The sequence below is a fragment of the Podarcis tiliguerta genome, assembly GCF_965153285.1.
Source record: "Podarcis tiliguerta genome assembly, chromosome: 9".
NCBI classification, from domain to species: domain Eukaryota; kingdom Metazoa; phylum Chordata; class Lepidosauria; order Squamata; family Lacertidae; genus Podarcis; species Podarcis tiliguerta.
The window spans coordinates 44,149,662-44,176,034 of record NC_139542.1 but is presented as its reverse complement, the minus strand read 5'-3'; the positions used below and the strand labels follow the sequence as shown (position 1 = coordinate 44,176,034).

Here is a 26,373-nt window from a genome sequence, read left to right as displayed (position 1 = left end):
CTATCTGTCTGTGTGTATATACATAGATATTAAAACCTCTAGAATATGACTCTTACTATGAAGTCCTAACCATCCTGACCTAATTCTCAGGAAATAATGGCTCCGGGTTTGAATCTGTATTTATTTTTCAGGAAGCTGCTAAAAAGAAAAGACACGACATTTTTGAGAAGGACAAAAGACAGCGTGAACAGGTAAATTAAAGAGAGTCGCTATTTTTCTTTTGTTTTTAATGATGGAATGCAGGAACATGTCACATGTTACCATAGCAGTTGGTTGGTGTAATATGTTATCATTTCAAAACATCCTACAGATCAGTTTCCTCAAGGCTGAGCAGATGAGAAGACTTGAGAAGGAAAGGGTAAAATGCTTTTGACTTTCCACTTCTAACTCTAAAGTTTCATCTTCAGAGCATTCATCCGTTTTTGGAGTCCCGTTTTCTCACACGCACGTCCTCTTTTCCAGATGGAAAGAATAAACAGAGCCAGGGAGCAAGGATGGAGGAATGTGCTCAGTGCAGGTGGAAGTGGTGAAATCAAGGTTGGTAGCTGCTGTTAAATGTATATGCGAACACACCTGTTCTTCCTTATTTCTAACCTTATCAATAAATCTGTAGGTGCTTGTCAAGCTCTTACCAGCAACCTTTAGTCCAGAAGAGAGGAATGTTTTTCAGATTGATGCAGTGTTCCTCTGTGGGAAATCTTCCAGGGGCTACACACCAGTGGTCAGCAGGACCAGAGGCAAAAATGCCAGAGCAACAGGTGGTGTTGGCCTCCGTTTGTCAGGAGACAATGGAGTGCACCTCTGGGGGCAAAGTCCAACTGCTGTGTTAGCAACAAACACCAAAGTGATATCCCCGAGGCGCAAGCCTGGGCAGTGTTTATGGAGGCTCTGGGCTGCCCAGATGACGAGGCCTTCCTCTCTGCCTCAAAGGAAAGCAGAGCAGTACGTTTAGCGCCAGCCTGGAGTTGCCAGAAGAAGGCGTACAAGGCACCATCCAACAATCTTGGGGACTCCACTCCAGATTTGTGTAGGGTTTACTCCTTAGCCTTTTCTTCTCCCAAAGATATCCCACAAGGTTTAGCCAAGGTTTAGGATCAGAGTTTTCCTTCTCCTAGATGAGCCTGGATAACTCAGTTGGTTAGACCATGGTGCTGATAACGCCAAGGTTGCAGGTTCGATCCCTGTATGGACCAGCTGAATATTCCTGCATTGCAGGGGGTTGGACTAGATGATCCTCAGGCTCCCTTCCAACTCTACGGTGCTATGCTATGATTCTACTTTGCCAGGTTGAAAAGTCCCATCTGCCCCTCGATTCCCTCGACAGTACGTGTAGAAACCACCTTCCTGAACAATGGACCCAGTATTGTTACCTTTGTACAGTTGGTTCCATTCTAGCCATGTGAAAGACACACACACACACACCCCTCCCTCCCAACTAAGCAGGCAAGAAGCATTCTCACAGTCCAAGAACACACTGCATCCACAAATGCTTCAAAGGTTCTCATTGCGAAAAGTGAGGTTACAGGGAACCAGACAGAGGGCCTTCTCGGTAGTGGCGCCCACCCTGTGGAACACCCTCCCTTCAGATGTGAAGGAAATAAGCAGCTATCCTATCTTTAAAAGACATCTGAAGGCAGCCCTGTTCAGGGAAGTTTTTAATATTTAATGCTGTACTGTTTTTAACACTTGATTGGGAGCCGCCCAGAGTGGCTGGGGAAACTCAGCCAGATGGGCAGGGTATAAATAATAAATTATTATTATTATTATTATTATTATTATTATTATGGCAAACGTTATTGAGGGCATAGTGCAAAGCTGGGGGGCGGCGGCCTGAGGAGAGTCCTGAGGGCTGGATAGGGCATTCTGGAGGGCCACGTTTTTTGTTGGGTGAAAAATAGCATAAGATACAATGGAACCCCCCCAAAAAAACAACAACAACAAATTTTCAGGTGTTTAAGTTGTAGTTTTCAACTAGGTCCAATCCAAAACTATGCAAGGATGAAGACTACATTTTTTCATGTTGCAGTGAATTTATTTGTGTGGGTTTCTATAACCATTGCAGAAGATGCAATCCTACGAATGCACAATGTTGATCAGAATGTGCTGTGAGATGAATGCATGTGTAGATCCTATACCCTGGTCAAAAGAGAGACACTTAACAGTGCTGTAGATGGCACTCTTCATCAAATAATATGTAACATTTCTATTTTTTAAAGGAAGCCACAAGGTGGATAGGAATAAATACACGAGTGTGTATGGGTCTCCGTTGCTGATAGTAATCAGATAATTGTCAGAAATTACTGAAAGCCACTTTGTATCGCCAACTAGCCGGATATTGTAATACAGAAGTCATTTTTATGTTTAGAGGTTCTTAATTACAGTATCTAAATGACTTTTATTACCTTGAGAGCAGGTGCTGCCAGTTCTCATTGGAATCATAACATGAGAGCTTATTCTTAAATTCCTAGGCTCCGTTTTTTGGAGGCGGAGGAGCTATTGTGCCTTTACCTGTGCCTGGTCGAGGACAATATGAACACTATCATGCTATTTTTGATCAGATGCAGCAACAAAAGGAAAATATTAAAGTAACAGAGGGAAGAGATGCTGAATTGAAAGAGAAACATGGTCCAGAACCTATTGAAAGGTATGTCTGCCTTCGTTAAAAAGGAAAGAGCAAGTCATTCTAGATGAAAGTAATGAAAATTGCTATGCATATTTATCTACAGAGGACCACCTGGAATTCATGCAGGAGTTCCTAATGGGCCTGCAGTTCATCATCATTCACCTGATGCTGATGCAATTAGGAAAAGAATGAAAAGATTGGAGGAGGTGTCTAGACAAGCCAATGCAAACAGGTTGGACTGATGATGTGTGGATCTGTCCTGTGTGTGTAGGTTTCTGTCACTGTCTGTTTGGTTTAATAACTAACACTAGAGTGTGAATGACAGTCATAGATACACCATAATCATCCGCCCACCTCTCTAGATCAGAGTGGTTATACAATATTAATAATTTCTTTAGGAACCAAAATGCTTACCTATTTAATAAAAGTTAACAAGCTTGCACAAGTACTGTATATTGTGCAAGCAATATAAGAATTGCAGGAGAGGGTCCAAGTAAAAAGGGTCTAATTATACTCATTTTATATTTCCTAGATTATATAATCCAGAGCAGTAAACTTCAACTTTTTTCAGATTACATAATTTTAACCCAAACGTTAGGGGATTCATTTCATAATGTTTTGCCCATATATTTGTGTGTTGGTAATGTTGTGAGCCACGCTAGGGCAAGGCCCAGTAGTTGAAGACCAATGACCCATTGGATACCAATACATTTGTATTTACTTCACACATCATGGGTTGCCCCTTTTTAAGGCCTCTGTTGCTTGCCTGTATGACAGGCAACAGAAACTGGCAGGATGAGGCTTGAAGAACATGCTGCAATACCTCTGTTGTCTTTTATAATTGTAATTTCTCTTCCAGCGCTTATGATGCAAATAGTATATTATGGAGAATACATTTCAGCCTTAAACAAAAATAGACCTCATTTTAAGCTGTCAAGATTGCTTCTTGTTTAAATTTAAATTTCCCAACCTCATTCTCACCAGATGTTTTTGACTGCAACTCCCCTCATCCATGGCTATCAACCAGCCAGCTGAGACTTGTGGGAGTTGGGAATCTAAAACCTTCAGAGGGCACCAAGTTGGGGAAGACTGGGGTAGGCATTTGTGTGCTTTCATTGCAATCTAAAAACTCTCAGACAAATGAAAATTGCAGGAAGGGTGTTTTTTCCTTGAGGACCAGGGTTGAAAAACCTGGTGTCCTTTAGAGGTTGCCCCCAGCCAGAATGGCCCAATGGTCAGGGATGATAGAAGGCTGAAATCCTGGCTAAAGAGCGTCCATGACCATCAACTCTAGGACCTTGCCCAAGAAAGAAAACTTAAACTTGACCCATGCTGGACAGTGGTTAGCAGAATATATTTCTAAATGTACTTGACTGTCGCTTGCTAGCCACCTGTTGTATTACGTGCTTATCTTGGATCAATAAAGTGCTGAATGATGTCACTGCATTTATTTGAAGTCTGCTGAAATCTTAAATTCAGTATTTTTCCTACTAGTTTCCAGTTCCTCTTCATGGTTTTATGTGTGTGTGTGTGTGTGTGTGTGTGTGTGTATTTCAAGTAAATCAAACTCGTAAAATGTTTTACTCAGGCAAAAAGGATGGGTAGCCGCAGAAAGAGCTAAACAAGTTGAAGAATTCTGGCAACGGAAGAGAGAAGCCATGCAAAATAAAGCTCGTGCTGAAGGACATATGGTATGAAATTTTACTTTCCTACTGTATCAACATTTGAATTCTATTTTTTTAACAGTTAACTTCCACATGAACTTGTAAAATCTATTAATCTCTGCAGCAGGACAGTAGTAATTCTTAAACTTTAGGATTATGTTAGAAGTAATCCACAAAAATTAGACTCTGCATCTTTCCAGTAGTTGACTCACTTCCTATATCTATATTGAATCTTATTTTTTATTCAGGCTGGTGGTATGAGACAGTAGTTTGCAAATCATGCAATCCAAAGAAGTATCTTTAAGTTAACAGAAGAATTTGCACAATGAAATATCTCACTCTCCTGATTAAGGCTGCAGTCCTAACCATGTCTACTCAGAAGCAAGTCCCATTGAGTTCAGTAGAACTTGCAGTTAGGAAAATGAGGCTTGGATTGTATCTGAAATTTTTTCCCCTGATGTTGCACTGATATTTAAGAGTGGCTTGCCAGGTAGTGTGGAGAGCTGCTCATAGGAGGAAAAACCCTTGCAGCGTATATAGACTTTGGTATGCAGCTCTTTGGGGTGACCAAGGTACTCTCTTAGACCTCAGTTCAGAGTTCAGCTAGGCAGCACATGCTCTTTTAGCCACTTTTAACCTATTGTGCAACTGAAGCTTTGTATGTGAAAAATTCATTGACCTGTTTCAGGTTTAATGGAAAATCATGGCTACCGTATAAATAAGCCACGCTGAACCTCAGGCTCATGTACTTTCCCTCTCTTCCTTTTTCATGTACAAGAAAAGAGCAGAAGCAAACAAGCCACCATTCTCAAAGTATAGGCATTACAGGAAACCCTGGTTTGTTCAAAATTGTGACCAGAAATCTTCCAGTTAGTTTCTAACATGCAAAGGAGAGCAGGATGGGGGAGCTGACAAGACCAGAACCTACTGTGACTTGTTTAAGCACCAGGAAAGCATAGTTTCTTACTATAAATGTATAAACTGAGCTGGGACATGGGTGGCGCTGTGGTCGAAACCACTGATCCTCTTGGGCTTGCTGATCAGAAGGTCAGCAGTTCAAATACCTTCCCATAAAGTGAGCCATTGTTGTATTTTCCTTCTGGTTCATGCCATGCATAACCACTGTGCTCAAGTATTCATGTTACTTTGGGCATGGGGAAAACAACAATAAAACCTGAATTAAAAATGCTTTCAGTTTCTCACTGCAAATCTGTTGCCAACTTTGGGGGTTCGGCACTCAGATACGAAAATCAAGTTTAAATCATTATTATACAAAGTATTTGACTTTTCTCCCCGAGGCACCCCGAGGTGGTGGCTTCTGTGGTCCACACCCATTCCATGTCACAGACACATGTCTTCATGCTTTAGAGCATTTACTGGCAGATACTTTCTCTGCTCATGAAAAAATGTGTCTACACCATAAAATGAGAACATTCCTGATAATCACTGCAGGTCAAAGAGTGAGGTGTGGCTAGATAGAGGAATATTGGTGTAGAAGGAAGAATTTAATGATCCTTTTTATAGTTTGCATACACTTAAAGTTTCCCATTGCTTTTTTTAAAAAACAAAAACTACCGTTAGCATATGAATTACACTGTCTAGGAGGTGGCAGTGATCTGTACATGCACAAAACCCCATTTCCATACGAGGGGAAATAGAGCAATGTTTTATTTCCCAAATAGGAGGAGCAACTGCCATGGCATGGCAAATTGTCACCTGAATTTCCATTAATTACCTTTCCTGTTCGCCTTCCTTCAATCTCTGATGGTGAAATCTGTGTCATGTTTTTCAGGCTGGAATGAACCACCCATCTATTTTTGAAAGGGTAGCTCCATCTAAAAAGCCTATAACTTACATTAGGACAAGTTCACATGCTTTTCTTCTCGGTCCTCTAGAGTAATAGATAATTTTAGAGAGGTTTTAAGGTGCTGCTATCAGTAAATTAATAGGAGAGAAATGTGAGCACTCTGACAACTTGGAAACTTTTATGCACTACAGCCAATATCATCTATGCATGTTGCACAGGTTTTTGTACCAGTCAATACAGTATCTGCCTGCATGCAACTATGAGCCAGTTTGAAACAAATTATTGCCTTTCCAAAATTACCAAAGTGCACCATATTAAATCAATAGCAACAAATTTCAATACTTTGTCACCTATAATATGCCACTCAGGCAGCGATATGCATTTATGTCACTACAATCGCTTGAAGATTTTTGGAAGGTTTCTGAGGGGGATTTAACCAAAAGCATGTATGTTAAACCATGTTGCAATAAAGCTTTGTTTTCATTTAAACAAAGTGTTGACACTTGACTCAATATACAGCAATTGTACACTAATAATTCATTGTGGCAGTGAAGTTCCAACAATGCATGCCAAAGTTCTAAACTGAACAGATGTTACAGTCTTAAAGGCACAGTCTAAAATATGAGATACAAAGGAACGAGATAAGTGAAGCTTGGGTAATTAAATAACGCAGAGTGTATTTTTGCTTTATCTTAGCCATTCATTGAGAAAAAAATAGTAGATGTTGATAAATATAAGGTTAGATAATGTGGTGGCCCCAACCGTTCTTGAATTTAATACATTAAATGGTGAACAGGGCACCCTGCAAAACCTGACAGCTATCTATGGAGGCAGGCCCATTTCTTCAAGAGGAAGGAAAGCCAGAAACAAGGAGGAAGAGGTATGCTTCCTGCATGTTTTCTGCCTTCATTGCACATATAGAACCCTTTCCTGCCTCATTTTTTCTGCATGGGTTGTCATGTATAATCAGAGGAAAGGGCCCTCCTTGGCATTCTAATTAGTTTCAACTTGCAACTCCTAGAGTTGTCCCATAGATGAATTAACATGCCTGTCACATAAGTTAGTCACAAGAAGTGAATCATTCCTATTCCCTTAAAACAGAATTTGCCCTCATTGTCTTTTAATGGCTCTCCTCCAAAACTCCTAGGCCACCAGTGATGGGTCCGCTGAAATCACTTAGAAGTATAGCGTTGATACTCTTCCATAAGAGAGTTGTTCCATTAATTTCCCACTCTGTGAAATTGACATACATTGTATTGCTGCAACTTTCCTCTGACACTTTTTTTAAAATTTTATGTTCCTTCAGGAATACTTGGCAAGACTAAGGCAAATTAGACTTCAAAACTTCAACGAACGCCAGCAAATTAAAGCTAAACTTCGTGGAGAAAAGGCAAGGATTCTAACCATGAAGGCATTTTATTATAGCTCCGTTCGGCTTGTTTTCTGCTTTGTTAGATGAAACGGAATTGTTTATTCTTAGCTTGTCAAGCGGAGCTCCACTGATTCTGATGTCGAGGTGGCAATCTTCTTGACGTCCAGTTCTTCAAGGAAAGGCTTTATGCCTCCATGGCTGCAAGCAAAGCATTTGCTTTACTCAGCTATGGCCCTTATCAGTGAGCCAAGTATTCAAATTCTCATGTGGGTGCTTGGAAATTTGAGAGACTGAGTTCTAAGAGTTGATGCAACATGTGGCCAGACTACTAAAGATTGGCTCTTTTTGATACTGCAGCGCTCAGTCCATATGGCTTCCCACTGGTTATAGTTGTCTCGTGGCAGGTTTTTAAACGAATACCATATTGCAGGGCATCTTGTAATTCCACCCTAAGATTCTTGCTTCTCATTTCATTTCAGTTATGAAAATGGAAAAAGACCCACCCACCCTCAAAAAAGGAAAGATTCCATACTTGCAAATGCATTTAATATAAATGATTATATTATACTTCAGAACTGGGAGTTGTGGAGACTCTGATATGACTAATTTTAATTTACTGGAATATTTGCAAGCATTTTTGGAAAGTGTCCCAAAGTTCCTGTTAGGTCACATTTCCCTGGGGTTAAGTTATTAGGAATTTCCAAAGGAAATCCTCTCAAAATTGTATGCATTATCATGCTTCCAGATCCTGCCAAGACTATGAAACTATAATATATAGCCTCGAGAGCTCCGTGCATGAAATTTAATGAAACTTACGAGATTTTAAAAATTATTAGTATAGCTTGCAGTGTTCTCTTCTGTTACTAGTCTGCTAAGTATATAAATTTGAGAATAACTGTTTTACAGAATGAAGCTTGTGGTTCTCCTGTACATGAAATAGATGAAGAAGCAGAGCTAAGGCGTAAGAAAATTGAAGCGCTGAAGGTAATGGTGAAAGAGTAGAGGAGAACTTGCTGCGTGGATTAAAAAAAAAAACAGTGGGTGAAAACAGAACAGCCAATAGAGCTGTTTTGTGCACTGTTCTGCACATACTAGCATTAAGACCTTCTGAGTGCCACAATGGATGGCAAGTTCCATCACATTTTGAGAAATGTTTTCGTGGAAGATGAACGCAGGAACAATTATGGTGTAGGGCCAGGAAGTGAAGTGAGATGGGGAACAGTACAGGGACCACCGGTGCTGACCACATTGGTGTACATGGTCCTTGCCATGCCTGCTGCACCTCATCAGTTGCGATTGGGGACCTTCAGGAGCATGTTCAATATTCCTTGCCTGGTGCTGCTGTAGCTCCTCCTCGTCTTTCTGTGCCTCTCCAGCTACTGTCTTGTAGCGCTATACGAAGCTGCAACCATGATGGAAGCTATCACATTGATCCTGAAATGTGTTTTCTGTAAAGTCTGGAAGTTATTGAGCAAAAGTGTATATGGGGCTTTCTAATGTAGATTTCAAGAAGAGCTGTGTAAGTAATTGCTGGTGCAACATACTGTACGTGCACTGGCTTTTAGAAAGCAGAGTGCCCCTTGCTGAAAAGTTGCTCTCTTTTTTGGTCGCATTACAAGGCACAAGCAAATGCCCGGGCTGCAGTCCTGAAAGAACAGCTAGAACGGAAGAGAAAAGAAGCATACGAAAGGGAGAGGAAAGCTTGGGAAGAACATGTAAGAAAGATGAATTTTGACGCTTCCTGTCTTCTGATGCAATTTACACTTAGAAGCTTAGATTAGTATTGTTTAATTTCTTCTTGTATCTCCAGAGGGATGCAGATTAATAAGCATTGGTGTGGTTAGGGAAACAGTCTAGACTACGTATAGCTGGATGCATTTATCTCTGTTTATATCCACTTGGTGGCAGTGGTGAAGAAGGAAGAGCTGGTTGGTTTGGCTGGTTTGCTTGCCTCCCTTCCCTCTCACAATGCAGTCTGCAGGCTGTGCTCTTACACTAACACTTCATCATTGCCATGTGAAATGTAGCACATTTTACGTTATACCCACAGCTGGTAGCCAAAGGGATAAAGAACCCCATGGGAGCTGCAGAATTAAGTCCCACACATGGCAAGCAAGAAGGTGGAGGTTCCCCTACCAGGCTGATGAAGCCCATTTCACCACAAATCATCTCCATGACATCCGCTTTGAAGGAAGTGGGCGCGGTAAGTCGTATATTTCAAAGCAGTAACCACATGTATGTCCATTCAGTGTGCAAGTGTCAGGAAGAGAATATGATTCTCCGTGCTCCTCTCAAGAATGAAAATTGTCTGCACATGCACAAAACCACTACTGTATTGTGTTCTACATGCTTTTTAAACACACAAATTGATTTGTGTGGAAAATTGGCATGAAAATTAGCCTTCTCATAGATTAGCATTGCCATTGTAGAAATTCTGCCTGCAAGGAATACGTCAACAATAGTATGCTGAAACATTCACTGCACAGCTGTTAATGGCAAGCATTGTTTTCCCCACTGTTCTTTCTTGTACTAATTACTGTATTTGACACAGTCTTTCATGTTGTTTTGTTGCATGCTTTGGATTTTAAAGGATGAAAATGCGTCGGTCATCCAGGAAGCCTCAGTAGAAGCAAAACCTGATGTTGCTTTTCAAGTAAGTTAAATTACTTCAGCTTTGTTTTGTACTTTGTTTTTTTAGAGGTTTTGCTTTTTATGTGATGGGTTGTTTTGTTTTTTCTTTCCTGCTTCAGAACAAGCGAAACATACTCCGAAGACTGAATGAAAACCTTAAAGCACAGGTAGATATAAAAGAGGAAAATGAACCTAAAGACATCTGTGAAGTAGCTCCGCCTGATGAGAAGAACCAGCATCAAGAAGAAAATCATCCGGTTCCAGCTGATCGTAAGAAATGGGAGGCTGGGGCTCAACTTGTGGTTCCTCTAGCACAATTAACAATGGAAGCATCTTTCACTGGTACAGAGGGTAAGTTGATTTGTTTAAGTTTGTTAGCCAAATCAAGTGAATTGCAAAGATTGCACTTACTAGGTAATGCAATCCTACTTAAGTTAGTCTTGAACTTGCTTCCTCAAAGATTTGTAAGTTGCAAACTGTTCAGCCACATAGCTTGAATAGACCCAATCTTTCTCCTAAGTCTACTCTCCATTCACAAGTCCTTTTCTCTCACTTCCTTCCTCCCTCACCCTAATTATGTCACAAATTGTTAGCAGCTGTGTGTCCCCCAACTGGCAGTAAACAAGGGGAAAACCTTTCGCAGTGTTTCACGTCCAGTGGTTAGCAACTTGAAACTGAATTATATATTACCACCCATTTTGTGGACTACATGGTTTCTGTGATATTTCTGTGCACTGGAATTCCCAGCTCACTTATAAACCTTGGGTTGGAGCCAACACTGCTGTTCTACTAGCACAGCAAACTTCCTCATTCACCCTGGAACTTCCCCTTCTCCCCTTCTCTAGCTTCCTGTGCATCCTCAAAATTGGCTCCAGTGGTTTTGAGGGTGTGGGAGGAGTGGCGGGGGAGCAATAGATAACAACCCTTTGGATTCCTGTGCCATAAGCTTTGACATTCCATTCGGAATGTTCCTTCTTTTCCAGTTATATTGCTTATTCTGTCTTTATTTTGGAAGTTGTATCCAAAAAGTGTTCTAGAGGTTCCTTCATTGCGAGAAGTGAGGTTACAGGGAACCAGGCAGAGGGCCTTCTTGGTAGTGGCGCCTGCCCTGTGCAACACCCTCCCATCAGATGTCAAAGAAATAAACTGTCTGACTTTTAGAAGACATCTGAAGGCAACCCTGTTTAGCAAAGTTTTTAATGTTTGATGTTTTATCGTGTTTTTAATATTCTGTTGGGAGCCGCCCAGGGTGGCTGGGGAAACTCAGCCAGATGGGCAAGGTATAAATAATAAATTATTATTATAATAAATAATGATGATCTAGATTTTGGAGGAGTGACAAATGGCCCTACCACCCCACTTAGTGGAGAGAGAGAGAGAGAGAGAGAGAGAGTTGTTACCTTTAATTCATTCATTGCTTTTGCTGTAGAAAATATATAAAAGAAAGGAAATATTAATTCTCAGATTTCTGTAGCCAATCTTGATCTAATTTCATTGTATTTAATCAAATCTAATTGCACTGAATCAGAATGTTTTGTTTCAATAAACATTTGTATTGGCTTGCATCTGTGTATCGTAGAAGCATTTGCAGCCCATTTTGTTCTCTTTATACTCTTCAAGAATAAATTAAATTGGGATGGTATGTTCTTTACTGGCAGATCATTACTCTTTTGTCTTTCATTGAAAATAAGGGGGGAGGAAGCCCTTCCTAAAGCTTTTTATGTCAACGTGTTAAATATTTCCCTACAGCACAGACATTAGGAGAGGTTATTAAGCTAGACGCTGCTGAACCCCAACGAAAAGTCTGGGGCAAAAGCCCGACCGATTCAGTGTTGAAGATACTTGGAGAGGCTGAGTTACAACTTCAGACTGATCTGCTAGATGACCTAAGTATTACCAACGGTAAGGAGAAGCTGAAGCTATGTTAAGTTTTTAAAAAACCTGTATCAGGCTTATATTTTGCACTGAATCTTTCATGAGTGGTGGTTTAGGATAGACCTTTGGACTACTAATTTCCGTTTATCCTTGATTTAATAACAGAGTAAAGCTTCCATTCTTGTTCTCTTTAACCCCAAGCAGTAGCAATTCAAATCCAGGCACCTCTTGCACTGTGAATCATTGTCTAGAATCTGTCTTCTCTCTTCTACTTACAGTGACACATTAAATTGGACTTTAATACATGGAGTGAAATTACAGGGGACCAAAACAGGCATAGTAAAAAGGAAATCATTTTATTATGATGAAAAATCAAATTACCATTTGATAGGTTAATAACAATTTTAAGGCACACTTTCATTTGTTGAAGTGTTTTCACTATTTAATACAGACTTGATTCCATTTTAAAACATGTAATTTCTTAAAAACTGTTCCCTTTAATATTCCTGAGTGTAAAAGACTAGAACGTTATGGTCTCATACAATTAAAAAAATACATACAATTTCCAGCTGTTTATGTAAGACTAAAAACAATTCACTTTCGGACCCATTTGAATGTTGCAATAAACCACAGTTTGTCTTAAATTGGGGTGGCTAACCCCTTGTTTGGTGGCCTTCAAGCAACTTTTTCTTCTCATCCAAGACCCTACTGAATTCAGCAGTAGCAAAAAATAAATAAATCATTTTTTAAAAGTAGGCATAGCACTAGAGGTGGAAGGAGAAGTTTAAATCCAGCACCCTGATGGGAATGCAGTCACTCAATAGACAATGATCAACTAGATCATTTGATGAACAGGGAGGGAGCAATAACTCTTCTCAACAGATCTGTATGTGTGTGTTATGTGTGTTCACACGTTGAGGTGGCCACACCTATTGCTGGCATGCAGCCCCAGGAGGGATGGCAATGGGTGAATGCAAAAGCTTAACCACACCAATCATAATTAAACCATGCTTTAAGAACATGTGTTCCCCCTGTCACAGGGAGGAGCTTAAACAAGCCAACCCAGAACATGGTTTCCTTTCTTTCATACGAACCACAGGCCAGAAATAAACCAAAGTTTGTTCTTGGTCTGTTTCTGGCTTACCACTCATTATTCGTTTGATACAAAACCATGGGGCCATGGTCAGATGGCACAACAAGTTGTTGGAACTACAGTTTGTGTGATCCATGAGCAATAGATGAGAAGCCGCCCAAGTCAACATGCAGCAAGGAGGAAACATGTTCATTATTAAACTATTACTTAAGACAAACTGTGACTTAAGACATATCAACGAGGCTACTGTAAGGATGCAAGTCTGTTTTCTTCCTTTTAGTAAAGAAACCTGCATTTATTAAATCTGGAGAGCTTACCTTTTTACCACACACCTGTGCTGCAACATATTCAACGAGGTGTATATTTAAGTGGCAATTTATTACTTTGCTATAGATGTTTCAAAGGAAGCATTAACTGTGAGAGACAACAGTGAAATGAAAGGAGAAACTCATGCCAGAGAGGAGTCATCGACTGGAGTTGAAAATACGGAAAAGACGACACAAGAAAGCTCTCAAGCATCTGAATCTACCCAGTTGACAGCCAGGCCTGATCTGATAAACGGTATAACTTCCCAGTTCCAAATTTATTCACATACCCACACCCCTGTTTTTAGTAAGGAGCAGAGAAATGCTGTTAATGGAAGTTTAATAATTAATAAATTAGGGCAATACAATGTCAAAAATAATTTATGCAAAGGTAACATGCTGAAGAGTTCTAATAAAATTCCAAAGTTCTCTTTAAATTTGGCCTCTGCTTGTAGTTGCTTGTCAACTGTGCATCTTAGCACGGACGGCTTATGAGAGTTAAATAATTGTTTCAGTGCCTTCCCATAGGACATATGTGTTTATGCATAACAATTATAAATAGCTTTTGCGCCTCCTGCTAAATTTTAATATCTCTTAGGAATTGTGATGCAAGTAAATGCCTTTAGCACAAGTACTGCTTCTTTCATTCGTGAACTTGTTTCCACAGAGCCTGAAGACTTGGAATCAGAATTGTTAGAAGAAACCAAAGAAGATAAATGCAAAGCAAATATATTCCCTGTCATTGCTGATGTGTGGGTTAAAGAAAGAGCAGAAGCAAAGGAAATTGTGTAAGTCGCCCTCCCTTTATGCTTCCACTGGTATGAAGTTTCATTTTTGAGAGTTTAATGCGGAAATATATTTTGTGTGTGTTTATTTCCTGGCTTTGGTCATCTTTCACAGGTCAGAAGATCCTACTGATAGTAGCCAGTATGACAACGAAGATCTTCCAGAGGATGGGCTACCAAAAAAAATGTCGCTTCATGATGAAGCATCCGTAGGTCAGCAGTCATATTATTTATACTTCTCATAATCTAAAATGGAATTCGAGATTTTGGGGTATTCTGTATGTCTTTTGCCAATGTGAATTGGAATACTTAGGTTGCAATTCTGTGTCCCACAAAGCCCTGCTGCTTCTGAGCAGACATGTAGGATTGAAGTACAAACAGAGAGTTAAACTTAACATGTCTTGTTCTTCTGGTCTGTAGGGAGTATAGTAGACAGGAGAGGGTTAACTTCCCTTCAAGAGGGACCTTTCAAGCCACTCATGGATTCATGAGAATTATTATTTATTTAAACTGTAGCTATCTATAGAAGCGCTTTGCTCTTGCCCTCGGAAATAGTTCCTTGACCCCTGAGGACTTGGGGAAAGAGTCAGTTTGCTAAATGGAAGCAATCTGCTGCTCCTATTCTGATGGCTTCAAAAAAGAACCCTGTCGCTTCTGCCCAGAAGGCTTGCTAAAAGTTCTTGTCAGACCTATATTTGCTCTAGAAGAACCCTGGGCTCTTGAGTTATGAACTGTCTTTCAATAGACTAATGAACAGAAGGGTCTATTCATTCAGTCTCGTATGCATTTTCTCAAGCATGCAGACACTATAATGAGTATTTTCAAAAACCTGGTGAGGAATGGTGACTCTTAACACTGAAGGGAAACCCTTTAACTTAGAAGGAACTGGCAGAGGGGAAGGGAAGGAGGGAACCTGGAAATTGCCATCTGTCCCCATTTTGTCTTTACATAAAGGCTAGGCCTCAGCAATGTCATCTGGTACTTGTCACAATCCAACCCTCTGCCTCTAACACACTAGCCACACTAACAGATAACAAACTGGAGAGGCCATTTATGGGTAGGGGAAAGCTATAGCACCCTTACCCATGTAGTCATTTTGCTCTTAAAAACTTGAACTCTTCCATCCACAACCCACTTAGAGTGATTTTGGGGCAGTCCCACAATTATTAGTAATTTTCAAGGTAAGGTAACGCAAGGTGCAGCATCGGCCTACAGCATATCTTATTTCCGCAGTAAATTATTGAACTGCACCTAACACTTTTTAAAAACAAAGCTTGCTGGAATGTTAACCTGTACATGTATTTGTAAAATGGTGTGTTCTCTCTCGCTCCAGATACCCATGATTCCATGCAACCTGAACCCTTTTTTCAGAAAGTGGTACAGCATCAAGCAAGATTAACAGCTTTTCCTGTTCTGTCGGCACAGTCTTCCCTTGACGATTCCCTTCCAACAAGGTCACGCTCTGTATCGCCAGAAAAAACAAAAGGCAAAAATTCATTGTTGATAGGGCTTTCTACTGGTCTCTTTGATGCAAACAACCCAAAGGTAAGCATTTAAAAAAACTAAAAAAACTCCAAACCTTAAATGTTGCACATAGGTGTATTTGCTGCATGGGTATATAATGCTTACGTAATTGTTGCATTTTATAGACTACAAAAGGATTAGATACTTGCACCCGTGCAACTGTTCTTTGTAATACTAGAAATGCACAAAAAAAATAGAAGTGCTACTTGGGAGATTATTTTTTTATTATAATTGGGGGAACCTCCTGAAGACGTACCTGATAATAGTACAGTCATACCTTGGGTTGAAGTTGCTTCAGGTTGAGCGCTTTCAGGTTGCGCTCTGCGGTGACCCGGAAGTAACGGGATGCGTTACTTCCAGGTTTCACCACTCGCGCATGAGCAGACGGTCAAAATGACATCACACGCATGCGCGGAAGCGGCGTATCACGACATGCACAGACGCAAATTGTGTTCACTTCAGGATGCGAACGGGGCTCCGGAACGGATCCCATTCGTATCCTGAGGTACCACTGTATACTAATGTATAATATATATATATAGCAACATAATTTTGGGGGGAAAGTAATAAAGGAAAATTCATAATCTTACCATGAAATCTGTTCTTGATTCTTGATTCTCCCATTTCCCCCCACTCTGGAAGAAAACAAACAGGAGCTGCTTGTTACTATCATAACTATGCTAATATAAATGTACAAGTTATTTTTGTTATTATGGTCACACGTTCACATTCTTGCTGGTTGGTCTGGTCTGCTCATTTAATGCAGTATTCCTTTTTAGCTGCTGAGAACCTGTTCGCTCCCAGATCTTTCCAAGCTATATAGAACACTAGTTGATGTTCCCAGTGTTGCTGATGTGCAAAATCAACAGAGTCTTGAAATAGATGACATGGAGGATGAGCCCATCAAAGGAGAACAATCTGATTCTGAAGACATGTGAGCAAAAAAAAAAAAAAACCTCTCAAAAACTGAAAAAGTATCTCCATAAAGCATTAACTTAAAAGCTTTTTGTTAAAAAAAATCTTTTAAAAATCTAGTACAGCTACACTAAAATAACTGGCTATGTGGTAATATCTTGGTGGCTTTCCTCAAGGGAATAAAATTAAACCAATGCTATGCAGTGAAAAGCAATGAAGAAGAAGACTTGAAAATGTGATGCAGAGTTTTATCTTCTGTTTACAATAGGCTAAGTACTGACTGTACCTATTACCAAATCACTACTTCTTTTGCTGTTGCTGTCCTTCACAGAATGCTTAAAATGTTCAAGCTGTTGAGTGTGGAAAAGCTAGTCACAGAATTGTGATGTTCAGTGCATCTGCTGCTGAGGGAATTGGAATGCCCTTGGCTAGGGAAAGACACACTCTGGGCCCATTGGAAGTGGGGAGAGAGCAGAGAATGACGGAGGGCTGGTGAGCTGTTTAGGAGGTTACTGTCTAGGGGGCTTTCCACACTTCTCTTTTATCACAATATAGTTGCTGGGTGTATTTATTTTTTTAGTTTTTTGGCATACTTCCACACAGCAGCATCATTAATGAGCAGGTATTCCAGAAAAATGTAGTCATAAACCACTTTTTCGCCTAGGAAAAAAAACATCCTAACATTCTGTGAAAGATCTGGAATGGATCCTCAATAATTTTTTTGTGTGTGGAATTTGTTCAAGCATCATCCTGCTTTCTCTGTTGGGAGGTGCTGCTGGTGGATATTGTTCTGCAGTTTTGATCGTGTTTTCTGTCAGGCCCAATGTTAAGCCAAGAAGCAGCTTGTCTCCTTTTCAGTCGTTCATGCAGATACTGATACCATGTCAACATATTGCCGATGACAATGATCATTATCTGCAGATAATGTTCAATCACAATAATAAGGTTCACCATAACACAAGACAGACAAAACTTGGTCCTTCCTTCTATTCTTCTGATATACCGTAGGGTTTAAATACCCAGGCCTTGTGCAGAAAACAAAAATGGGGAAGAGATTTTGGTACCCGGCATGCATGTTCTCTGACATTTGCTGGTTAGTGGAGCACAAGAACTAGTTGATACATAAAGTGTGTGCCTGCAACTCTTCTGGAACCAGGCAGAACCAGCCATTGCTGTAGATGGGGAAAACCACACTCAGTCTCCTGTGTACAGCTACAGTTGACTGAATACCCTAAGCTCCAAATGAGCTCAAATAAACATTGGATCCAACAGTAACTATACCACTATAAAAGCTAGATGTGGAAAGGCTGAGATTTTATCAATATGTGCTTTTTTAAAAACCCTACTGAAACATTCCCTGTCTTCTCTTGGCAGCCTTTTCAGTTGCCCAGCTGCTCATATAGTCCTTGGTTTTTAAAGTGGTTCCTATGTATTCAAAGCATGCATCTTGCTATATCTTTAAGATTCAAGGGCTGGGGAGCAGTTGTGTTTTTCTACTGTAGCTAATGGTTTCATAAACATGAGTGGTTTTATTTGGGAGGAGAGAATTTTTCTGCATACTGAATTGGTTAGCTAAACAAACTTATAGTAAGCATTTCTTGCAAATGGTAGAAGCAATTAAAATTTTCATGCTTTGGCCACTTAGCATCCTAATCACAGATCCACTCTAAAAACAGGCAGTGGTCCACAAACCCTTCTTACCAATAGTGCCATCTTCCTCATCACTCTCTTTCAAGGCCTTAGCTGATGTGATGTGTTTGGCAGTGGGACAAAGAGCCATATTTGGGTTTCAATTCCCCTTCCCTGGTATCTTGAGACACTTCGATGGCTTTCCATTCACAGCTTAAAGATGGTACAGCACAGAGCTTCTTTTTCCAGACCTGATATTTCTTCATCCCCCATCATGACAGGCTAAAAATCAAGTTAAAAGCTGAATGCTTCATTTACTGTCTTTAAGCAATATAACCTCACACAGAAAGTTGGAAGGCAAAGGTCCAATGGCATAAATGGCATTTAGTTACCTACACACACCAAAAAAAATCATATTCATTTCAGTACATTTAAGGGCTTATTCATATGTTACCTTTAGCAGTATAACTGCTGTTTACTCTAAACTTATGCTATGGTGGCAATTTATAATTTTTTTCTGTGCTTTGGTACTTTGCATTGTACTTTCCATAAGGATATTACCCATACAACATGGCAGCAATCTATAGAGGAGTGTTTTTGCTGCTGCAGCCACAAAGTAAGAGGTAGTTCATGGCTCAGCCCTTCACACAAAAAACCAAACCCTAACCCTGTTTAAGACCTACATCTCCTGGAATGAAGTAACGGTATGCAAACATTTTGCATTGCAGTATGTTTGGGGAGGCAGATCCAGATTTGCAGGAGCTTCAGGCTTCAATGGAGCAATTACTTAGAGAGGAGCCCAGTGATGAATTCAGTGAAGAGGAAGAAGCAACGTTAAAAGCTGAATGCCTAGCAAATGGTACAGAAGGGGATGAGGTTGACAACAATATCAGCAGCGAAAGTGTGCTTAATGAAGAATGGCATTCAGGTATATCTTCATTCCAGTTGAATGGTTTGTTCTTACAGAATCATAACTCTAAACGCTTTGGGTGCGTGCGTGTCTCAAACTTGGAGATAAACTCACTGATGACCCTGACTTGCTGCAAAGAATTCCTACAACTTGAAAAGGCAAACTCCTAAAATAAGTTATAGAAATGATACACATTTTGTTGGTGGTGTATGTCCTAAGTTAGTCCTCCTGTTGCATCAGTCTTAATAAGTTAGATACAAGGTCTGTTCAGCATTAACTGAACAGATATCTAACTTTAGACAGCACTACCGTTAGCATAGTTAACTCCAAAATGAACAGTCAAAAGAGCAAAACATATATTGTACTGCCATGCAGATTGCAGTACATGAAGCACATTACTATGCTAGATCAAACCAAAGATCTGTGTAGTTCAGCCCTACGTCTACAGGGCTTGCTGACTCCCCAGTGTCCCTCAAAAGTGTGTTTCCCAAGTTTGTACACATGCAATGCATTGATCTACAGAGAGGGGGTGCCTTTGTACAATTCCCTCCTGAGTACCACAAGAAGACAGGATCGCTGCTTTTGTGCAAAGTATATGAGGATGCACATCTTTTATAGGCTCTTTCCTAAATATTCTATGTATGTGGTAAATGTGATAAGTCTTTCTGAAGTTTTATTCATTCTATAATTTTGCCTCATTCGGCCTTCCAGAGAAAGTATGCTCATAGTAGGTACTGAAACATCTCTGGATGGGGTGAAGGAAGTGTCCAACCACTCATGGAATGTTCCCTAGCTTAGTTCATGTGGGCTGGATATACATTGGTCTGATTAGGAAATCAAAGTTGATGACATTTTTTTAGGGCAGCTGGCCACCAGAAATGGGAAGTGGTTCTGCCCCCCTGCAGCACCCGTCCATCAAGCACTGTGAAGCCCTCAAGCTCCCCTGCCACCTAGAACCCCAACCCCCTACACACAGCAGCCACTGTGCCGCAATGCAGACCCCCGTGCCGCCCTAAGACCCCCACCAATGCCCTACGGAGCCCCCCCCATACACCCAGTGCAGACCACCCCCACCCCTGACTAGCTATGCTACTGTGTTGATGCAAAGAATTACTACAAAACAGGTGGGACATTAAAATGCTTCCCTGTGTTTCTATTGCATAGACAACAGTGATGGTGATAATGCCAGTGAATGTGAAGAGTATGACAGCGTGTTCAGTCACTTGGAAGAGCTGAGATATAACCTGGAGCAAGAAATAGGCTTTGAGAAATTCATAGAGGTTTATGACAAAATAAAGGTTTGTGGGATATTTTACACAAAGGAATCTGAAGGAAAATTGTTGTTATTAATTACAGTCCATCGTTGCAAGGTGCGAACCTAAATTAATTTGGTTATGTGTCAGTTATTTGTAGGGTGTATGGGGTGTTAGAGGAGGCTGGATGAGGTAGCTTGTTCACCTTTGTCCCCCGCTTTGCACTGAGCTTTCACCTCTGGCTCCTAGAAGCTATCTGCATGAGACAGTGGCCACACTCTGGGCTTCAGTGGGCTGGCTAAACTAGAGGAAAGTAGCCGATGGGTCTCAAAGCCTTGGTGAGTTAGGGACTTCCCTTGCATGCAAAGACGAGCTCTAGCAGATTGAAAAGACGAGACCTATAGTGGGTCCAGTGGTCAAGAAGGCAGTTTTTGCACGTGCCATAGAAGGAAGTGAGGGACAGATGGGGCTTGTCAACCTGGGAAGGTAGGCCATCTAGAAGAAAATTCTGATCCTATGCCTCTGTTGCCTTGTGGAATATCTTCAGGACAAGAAAAGCCTAAGGAATAAACCCTACACAAATCCAGAGTGGAGTCCCAAAAATGGTTGGATGGCACTTCTGGCAGTTCCTGCAGCCAAGCTAATGCCAAATGTATTGCTCTGCTTTCCTTTGGACCACATCAGTGAGGCTGAGAGGGGGGGTCTTGTCTGGGCATCCCAGGACCTCTATACACACGGCCCAAGCTTGTACTCCAGAGAGGTCATTTTGGTGCTGCTAACGCAGCAGTTTGACTTCATCCCCAGAGGCACACTCCACTGTCTCTTGAGACAGCGGGTGCCAACAATTAGTTGTCATATTTTGGCTTCCAGAGATGATTACACCAAGTGAAAAAGAAGCAGAAGTTGCATTTCTTTCTGGATTATTTTGAATTTTTTCAGCATTTCAGAAAGTACATTTATGTTCCTTTTCTCTTAGGCTATACATGAAGATGAAGATGAGAACATTGATATTTGCTCAACAATCGTTCACAATATTTTAGGAAATGAACACAAATACCTATATGCCAAAATTCTTCATTTAGTAATGGCAGATGGTGCTTATCAGGAAGGTAAATCATCTGTTTATTGTATTCATTCAATGCAGTACATTCTATGCCACCTGTTCCATAGATTCCTGTTTTGTTTGTTGCTGTTGAAATTGCTAATTCTAATATACACTGGGAAGTTACACAAGGCTCCCCACTCCCAAATGTTGTTTTGAAGTATAATTATTGATGTGCCCACACATTTTCCTCAGTTTTTAACATCTACTGCCAGACTTGTATCGTAAAACCAACAGAATATATACATTTACAGTTTGTGTACGTTAGCAGCTTCAAGGACAGAACAAATTCTTAGCAGATATTGCCAACAAATTCACAATTGTCCTAAGAAAGGCCATACTTCTGTAAACTACCTTTTTCTTTTTTGTTGAAATCTGACTATTTCATGTAATAAAGATGATAAAATGGCTGCTTATAAATGTAGCTGTTCAGTGCAGACTTAACTATGAATGAAAGGTCAGAAATGTTAAAAAATGGACAGGGAAGGGTATCATGGAGCTAACAACGATGCACTCTTACATCTGCATGCTGTTAATGCTAACCAGGATTTGTATTCCTCGTACTAATTTCAAGCTACTTTAAATCACCGTTATGTTAACAGTAGCAGATGTAACACTGAACCATGGTTAACGTCAAAAGAGAGATGGAGAAAGGAATTTGCAGGAGGGAAGAAAGTGTCTGCACCTGCCACTTACAAGTCTCCTAGCTAGGATCACATTTATTTGTTTAATTTATTGCATTTATACCACCTTTCTGCCAAGGCACTCAACAATTTTAAAACACTAAAATAATATGAAATGTAAAGACGGCCTTCAGGTGAGCGGGGAACACAGTCCAACGAGAGGAGATCCTGATGTTTTCTGTGCCTGTCTCCCTCATACTTTCCTTTTTACCACACAGGGCAGGTGGTTTCATGGGGCATCGTGGGGAGCAGTCTGACTGGGGTAGACCCTGATGTTGTCTTTGCCTCCTTCACTCTCCTCTTCCTTCTCACAGGACAGATAGTATCTGTTCATCCTGGGGGGGGGGAGGATGCTTTATCTACACCATTATCACTAATATTCACAGTATTTTTCGCTCTATAAGACGCACCTGCCCATAAGACGCACCTGGTTTTAGTGGAGGAAAACAAGAAAAAAAAGATTCTGAATCTGCACAGCGCCTCTTCAGCAAAGCGGGAGGAGAAACGGAAGGGGCTCTGTTTATCCTCCTACTTCTCTGAAGGGGCGCTGCGCAGCTCTCCCTCTCTGCGCAGCGCCTCTCCAGCAAAGCGAAGACAGAACAGCAAGAGGGATCGCTGCACAGCGAAAGCAGCAATCCCTCTTGCTGTTCTGGGATAGCCGCACCAAGCCTCTCTTCAGAGCAGGGGGAACGTTCCTCCTGTTGCTCTGAAGAGGCTTCGCGCGGCTATCCCAGAAGTCAGAACAGCAAGAGGGATCGCTGCACAGCGATCCCTCTTGCTGTTCTGGCTTCAGAGATAGCTGCGCAGCCTGCATTCGCTCCATAAGATGCACACACATTTCCCCTTTTTAGGAGGGAAAAAGTGTGTCTTATAGAGCGAAAAATACGGTACTTTCTTTTCCCATATGCAGTGTTTGAAATCTTTGCAGCTTTAACTTTAGAAAAATACATCAGTCATAGTAGCTTATAAGGTTAAACTGAGCAGCCTTCAAGTAAAATGCACAAATGGGAGGTGGAATTTGTTAAATATGCAGTATTCAAACATCACTGTCAGTCATCTTTACTCTTGGTGAATTTTCTGGCCTGCATTTTTTTTTTCTTAGCTTGAATATGAGGTCTTTTAAAAGTAGATGTGTTTGGTAAACTGTTTTCCTCACTATACTAAACATTTTACATTTTTCTTTCTTTGCAGACAATGATGAGTAAAACGCCCTGGTGACATTCTCAGCTGCATGTAGGTGTGTGGATTTTGTTGAGTAGAATAATGAGACACAATGAAAAAATAATATTTTAGTGGGGCAGGCTTATAATCTTGTTGATTGCACGGAGACGGAAAAACATGACACTTCACTGAAAGGCTGTTTATAGATTTCTTTTGACATATAGCTTCATTCCTTCAACAGATAACTGAAAAGGCTACATTTCATTTAAAATGAGTAGCAAAGAATAGAAAGGCTGACTCAGAAACAATTTAGTGTTTGAGAGATTATCATGTATGAATAAGCCTATGTTGTATTAGGCGATACTGTTTGTTTAAATCTAAGCTGTTAAAAAGTACAGTTCAAACCACGACCTTTTAAAGCACATGCCCACCATTTGGGGAGGGGGGGAATCCTGTTTGGTACTGATGAAATTTTCAGAGACTTCACTTTCTGTTCAAGAGTTTATAATTTCTCTGTAATGGCCCCTTGGGTCTTAAACACACATAATATGAAAGTGAGCCTCATTGAAAACAATGGCGCATTTCTATATGAAGTGGTTTAAGATCAGGGTATTGAGTATTTCACCTAATGTGTTTGTGGATGAGTATCTATGTGTGTGTGTGTATAGAGAGGGGGCGGGAATGAATACTCTTTGGAAATATCAGTATTTTTATCAGGGTCAGTTTATTATTTTCCCCCAATCAAAGCAAATAGTGTGTCATTTTTTAAGACTCCGTTTTATTTCTGTCAAGTGGCTTAAGGAACGAGTTTGGAGCTGGAGGGAGATTCTGCAATTTTCTCCTATAAATAAAAGCAGCTCCGATATGATGGGGGGTTTTCTCTGTAGTACTGTGTACTGGACTATGCCTGCTACTCATTTTTGGTCTGTAATTAGGACCATCCTAGCAGTGGCTGAGATGAAAGTTGCTACAAATGTTTTGCTGGTGGTGTTTTGCAAACAAGCTATGTATCTTGCATCCGGATCTTCCAGAGGAAACAAGTTGAATTTTACTTGATGTGTTTGTTCTCTCTCCCTTCTTTCCTCCCTCCCTCTCTCCCATGGAGGAAGGGGCACTTTATGGGGGAGGAAACAAATTCCTGTGAGATGATGACTTAAAATATTATTAGTGTGCAACAGGTAATATCAGCGAGTGAGCTGAATCAGCTGTAATGCTTAACAGCTAGTTTTTCTGTTGAAAAAGTAGCTCTATGTCCCCTGGGTACAATGCCAGGCGGAATGTATGTATGTAAACTCACCGTGATTCTAAGACTACATTTAAAAGTTGTTTTATTTCTAACCACATTAAATAAATGCTTGACCTTTTTGTATGATTGTGTGGATTTCTCTTTTGATTTCTTTCTAGAGGAAAAACGGAACAAAATAAAAATACTATTTATATTTTGTTATACTCCTAGACTGCGTTTGAAAATTTGGCCCTATATTTGTGACTGCGTTTAGATGTACCCTTTTTAAATCCTATTCTCTATCCTTCTACTGGTCAGTGATACCCATAGAATATCTATTATTTATAGTCTACCTTTTTATCTCAAAGACGCAGGGGAAGCAGTGGCATTATATAGAAATACAATACTCCGTTGTCTTTTCCTTTTCATGTAAAATTAAGGCCGCAGACTAAGAATGGGATACAACATGGTGCTAACAGATACCCATTTATGCAACAGGGCCTCTCTTTCCTCTCCCTCATCATGCAGCTCATTGTGTTCCTCCAAAAATCTGCTTCAGACGCTTGAGACTTTTGGAGGCACAGAGGGAAAAGGAGAAACCAGAAGCCCAATTTCACAAGTAGCAGTTGCCCTAACAAAAGACACAGATGGCCCCAACGTGGATGCAGGAGGGATACCATTATCTCGTTGTAAAGAAAATAATTTAGCATTCAAAATTAGCCCAGGAGAGAAGTCTCTTTGTGTGACGCCAACGAGATGGCAGTGTTGTCACCAGTCAAGCATCCCTGGGGGTTACATTTTCCTTTCCACTTCTGCGCGGATGGCTGGTACCTCATTTGGCCCACGCCTCAGAAAGCGAAAGAGTTACTAACCAGCACAGAAGGTGCTATTCCGATGTCAAATGATGCTAATGAAGAAAAAGTTGGAAACACCGGGGAAATGTTTGTCCTACTGGTTAAGAAGATGCGAAAGAGGGCTAGGTGGTGAAACTTGGGACTGTATCCCAGTGTATGCTGCGGCTCTGCTAGTATAAGGGTCTTCCATGCACACAATGGAGCATCATCTCCTGTTCCCTCTATTTACCCTGCTATGTTCCCTCAAAATCCTTTACTTTACTTCCTACGTTTCTCAATTTATTAAGTCTTTAAGATTCCACGAGACTGTTGCTTTTAGGTTTCTCATCGCTCCCAAATTAATTTCTGCTTCCCTGTGTACTTGTTGGCATTGTAAGTCGTCACCCTTTCAATCTGTTACCAAAATCTGGATATTATAGTTCCAAAATTTGGGAACAAAGGGTAAGTCTAGATTCTCCATCACAAAACACTTCAGAATCAGAATTTAAGGAAATTGGTAGATATCCACCAGCAATATTGACTATAATAATACACTTTAGTGTATTTATTAATTCCTGAGACAATGACAATGCTAAACTTGTAAAACTGATAACATATATTCAGAAAGAATCATAACAATTCTATTACTCTATTTTAAGTAACTAAAAATTACTTCAAATTTTAAATGTTTCCAAGGCTTAAGTTCTGTTATTGTGCTTTGAAGAGCTAGCAATACTGGGGATGAACAGCAAAGAACAAGATTAACATTACTTCTGCCAGTCTCACTCTATGTAGCAGAAAGCAAAATGAAATTGACTTGATGCTATCAATTGTCGTTTCATGGTCCGTTCCACATGCTAGTAGAGCAGCAAACTGAAGCCAATAGGTTGTGTCCATTTTAATTTACTCTGTCCAGGAGTGTGTTCTACAACATATGGTAGAGAAATACATTAAGCAGTTAGCAGATTTCTGCTTTTGGTAGG

The 26,373-nt window shown here is 40.5% G+C and overlaps 1 protein-coding gene across 19 annotated transcripts in view; it reads left to right on the top strand.

The window, feature by feature from the left end:
- NEK1 (NIMA related kinase 1) overlaps positions 1–24,706 on the top strand; it is a 39,249-nt gene extending 14,543 nt beyond the window's left edge. For 8 of the 19 annotated variants that reach the window (XM_083457076.1, XM_083457081.1, XM_083457077.1 and 5 more), the window contains 23 exons: positions 132–191; positions 311–358; positions 463–537; positions 2,469–2,644; positions 2,727–2,855; positions 4,212–4,314; positions 6,891–6,974; positions 7,401–7,484; positions 8,373–8,450; positions 9,086–9,181; positions 9,517–9,669; positions 10,057–10,119; positions 10,217–10,448; positions 11,847–11,999; positions 13,459–13,626; positions 14,038–14,158; positions 14,271–14,368; positions 15,489–15,700; positions 16,459–16,613; positions 18,952–19,151; positions 20,298–20,431; positions 21,363–21,495; positions 23,363–24,706. In XM_083457076.1, coding sequence (XP_083313202.1) covers positions 132–191; positions 311–358; positions 463–537; positions 2,469–2,644; positions 2,727–2,855; positions 4,212–4,314; positions 6,891–6,974; positions 7,401–7,484; positions 8,373–8,450; positions 9,086–9,181; positions 9,517–9,669; positions 10,057–10,119; positions 10,217–10,448; positions 11,847–11,999; positions 13,459–13,626; positions 14,038–14,158; positions 14,271–14,368; positions 15,489–15,700; positions 16,459–16,613; positions 18,952–19,151; positions 20,298–20,431; positions 21,363–21,495; positions 23,363–23,376 — 2,769 coding nt within the window. In that variant the 3' untranslated portion in view covers positions 23,377–24,706. The remainder of the gene's footprint in view (positions 1–131; positions 192–310; positions 359–462; positions 538–2,468; positions 2,645–2,726; positions 2,856–4,211; positions 4,315–6,890; positions 6,975–7,400; positions 7,485–8,372; positions 8,451–9,085; positions 9,182–9,516; positions 9,670–10,056; positions 10,120–10,216; positions 10,449–11,846; positions 12,000–13,458; positions 13,627–14,037; positions 14,159–14,270; positions 14,369–15,488; positions 15,701–16,458; positions 16,614–18,951; positions 19,152–20,297; positions 20,432–21,362; positions 21,496–23,362) is intronic. The other 11 variants (XM_083457066.1, XM_083457072.1, XM_083457065.1 and 8 more) reach the window with 3 other exon arrangements.
- Positions 24,707–26,373: the final 1,667 nt, after the last annotated feature.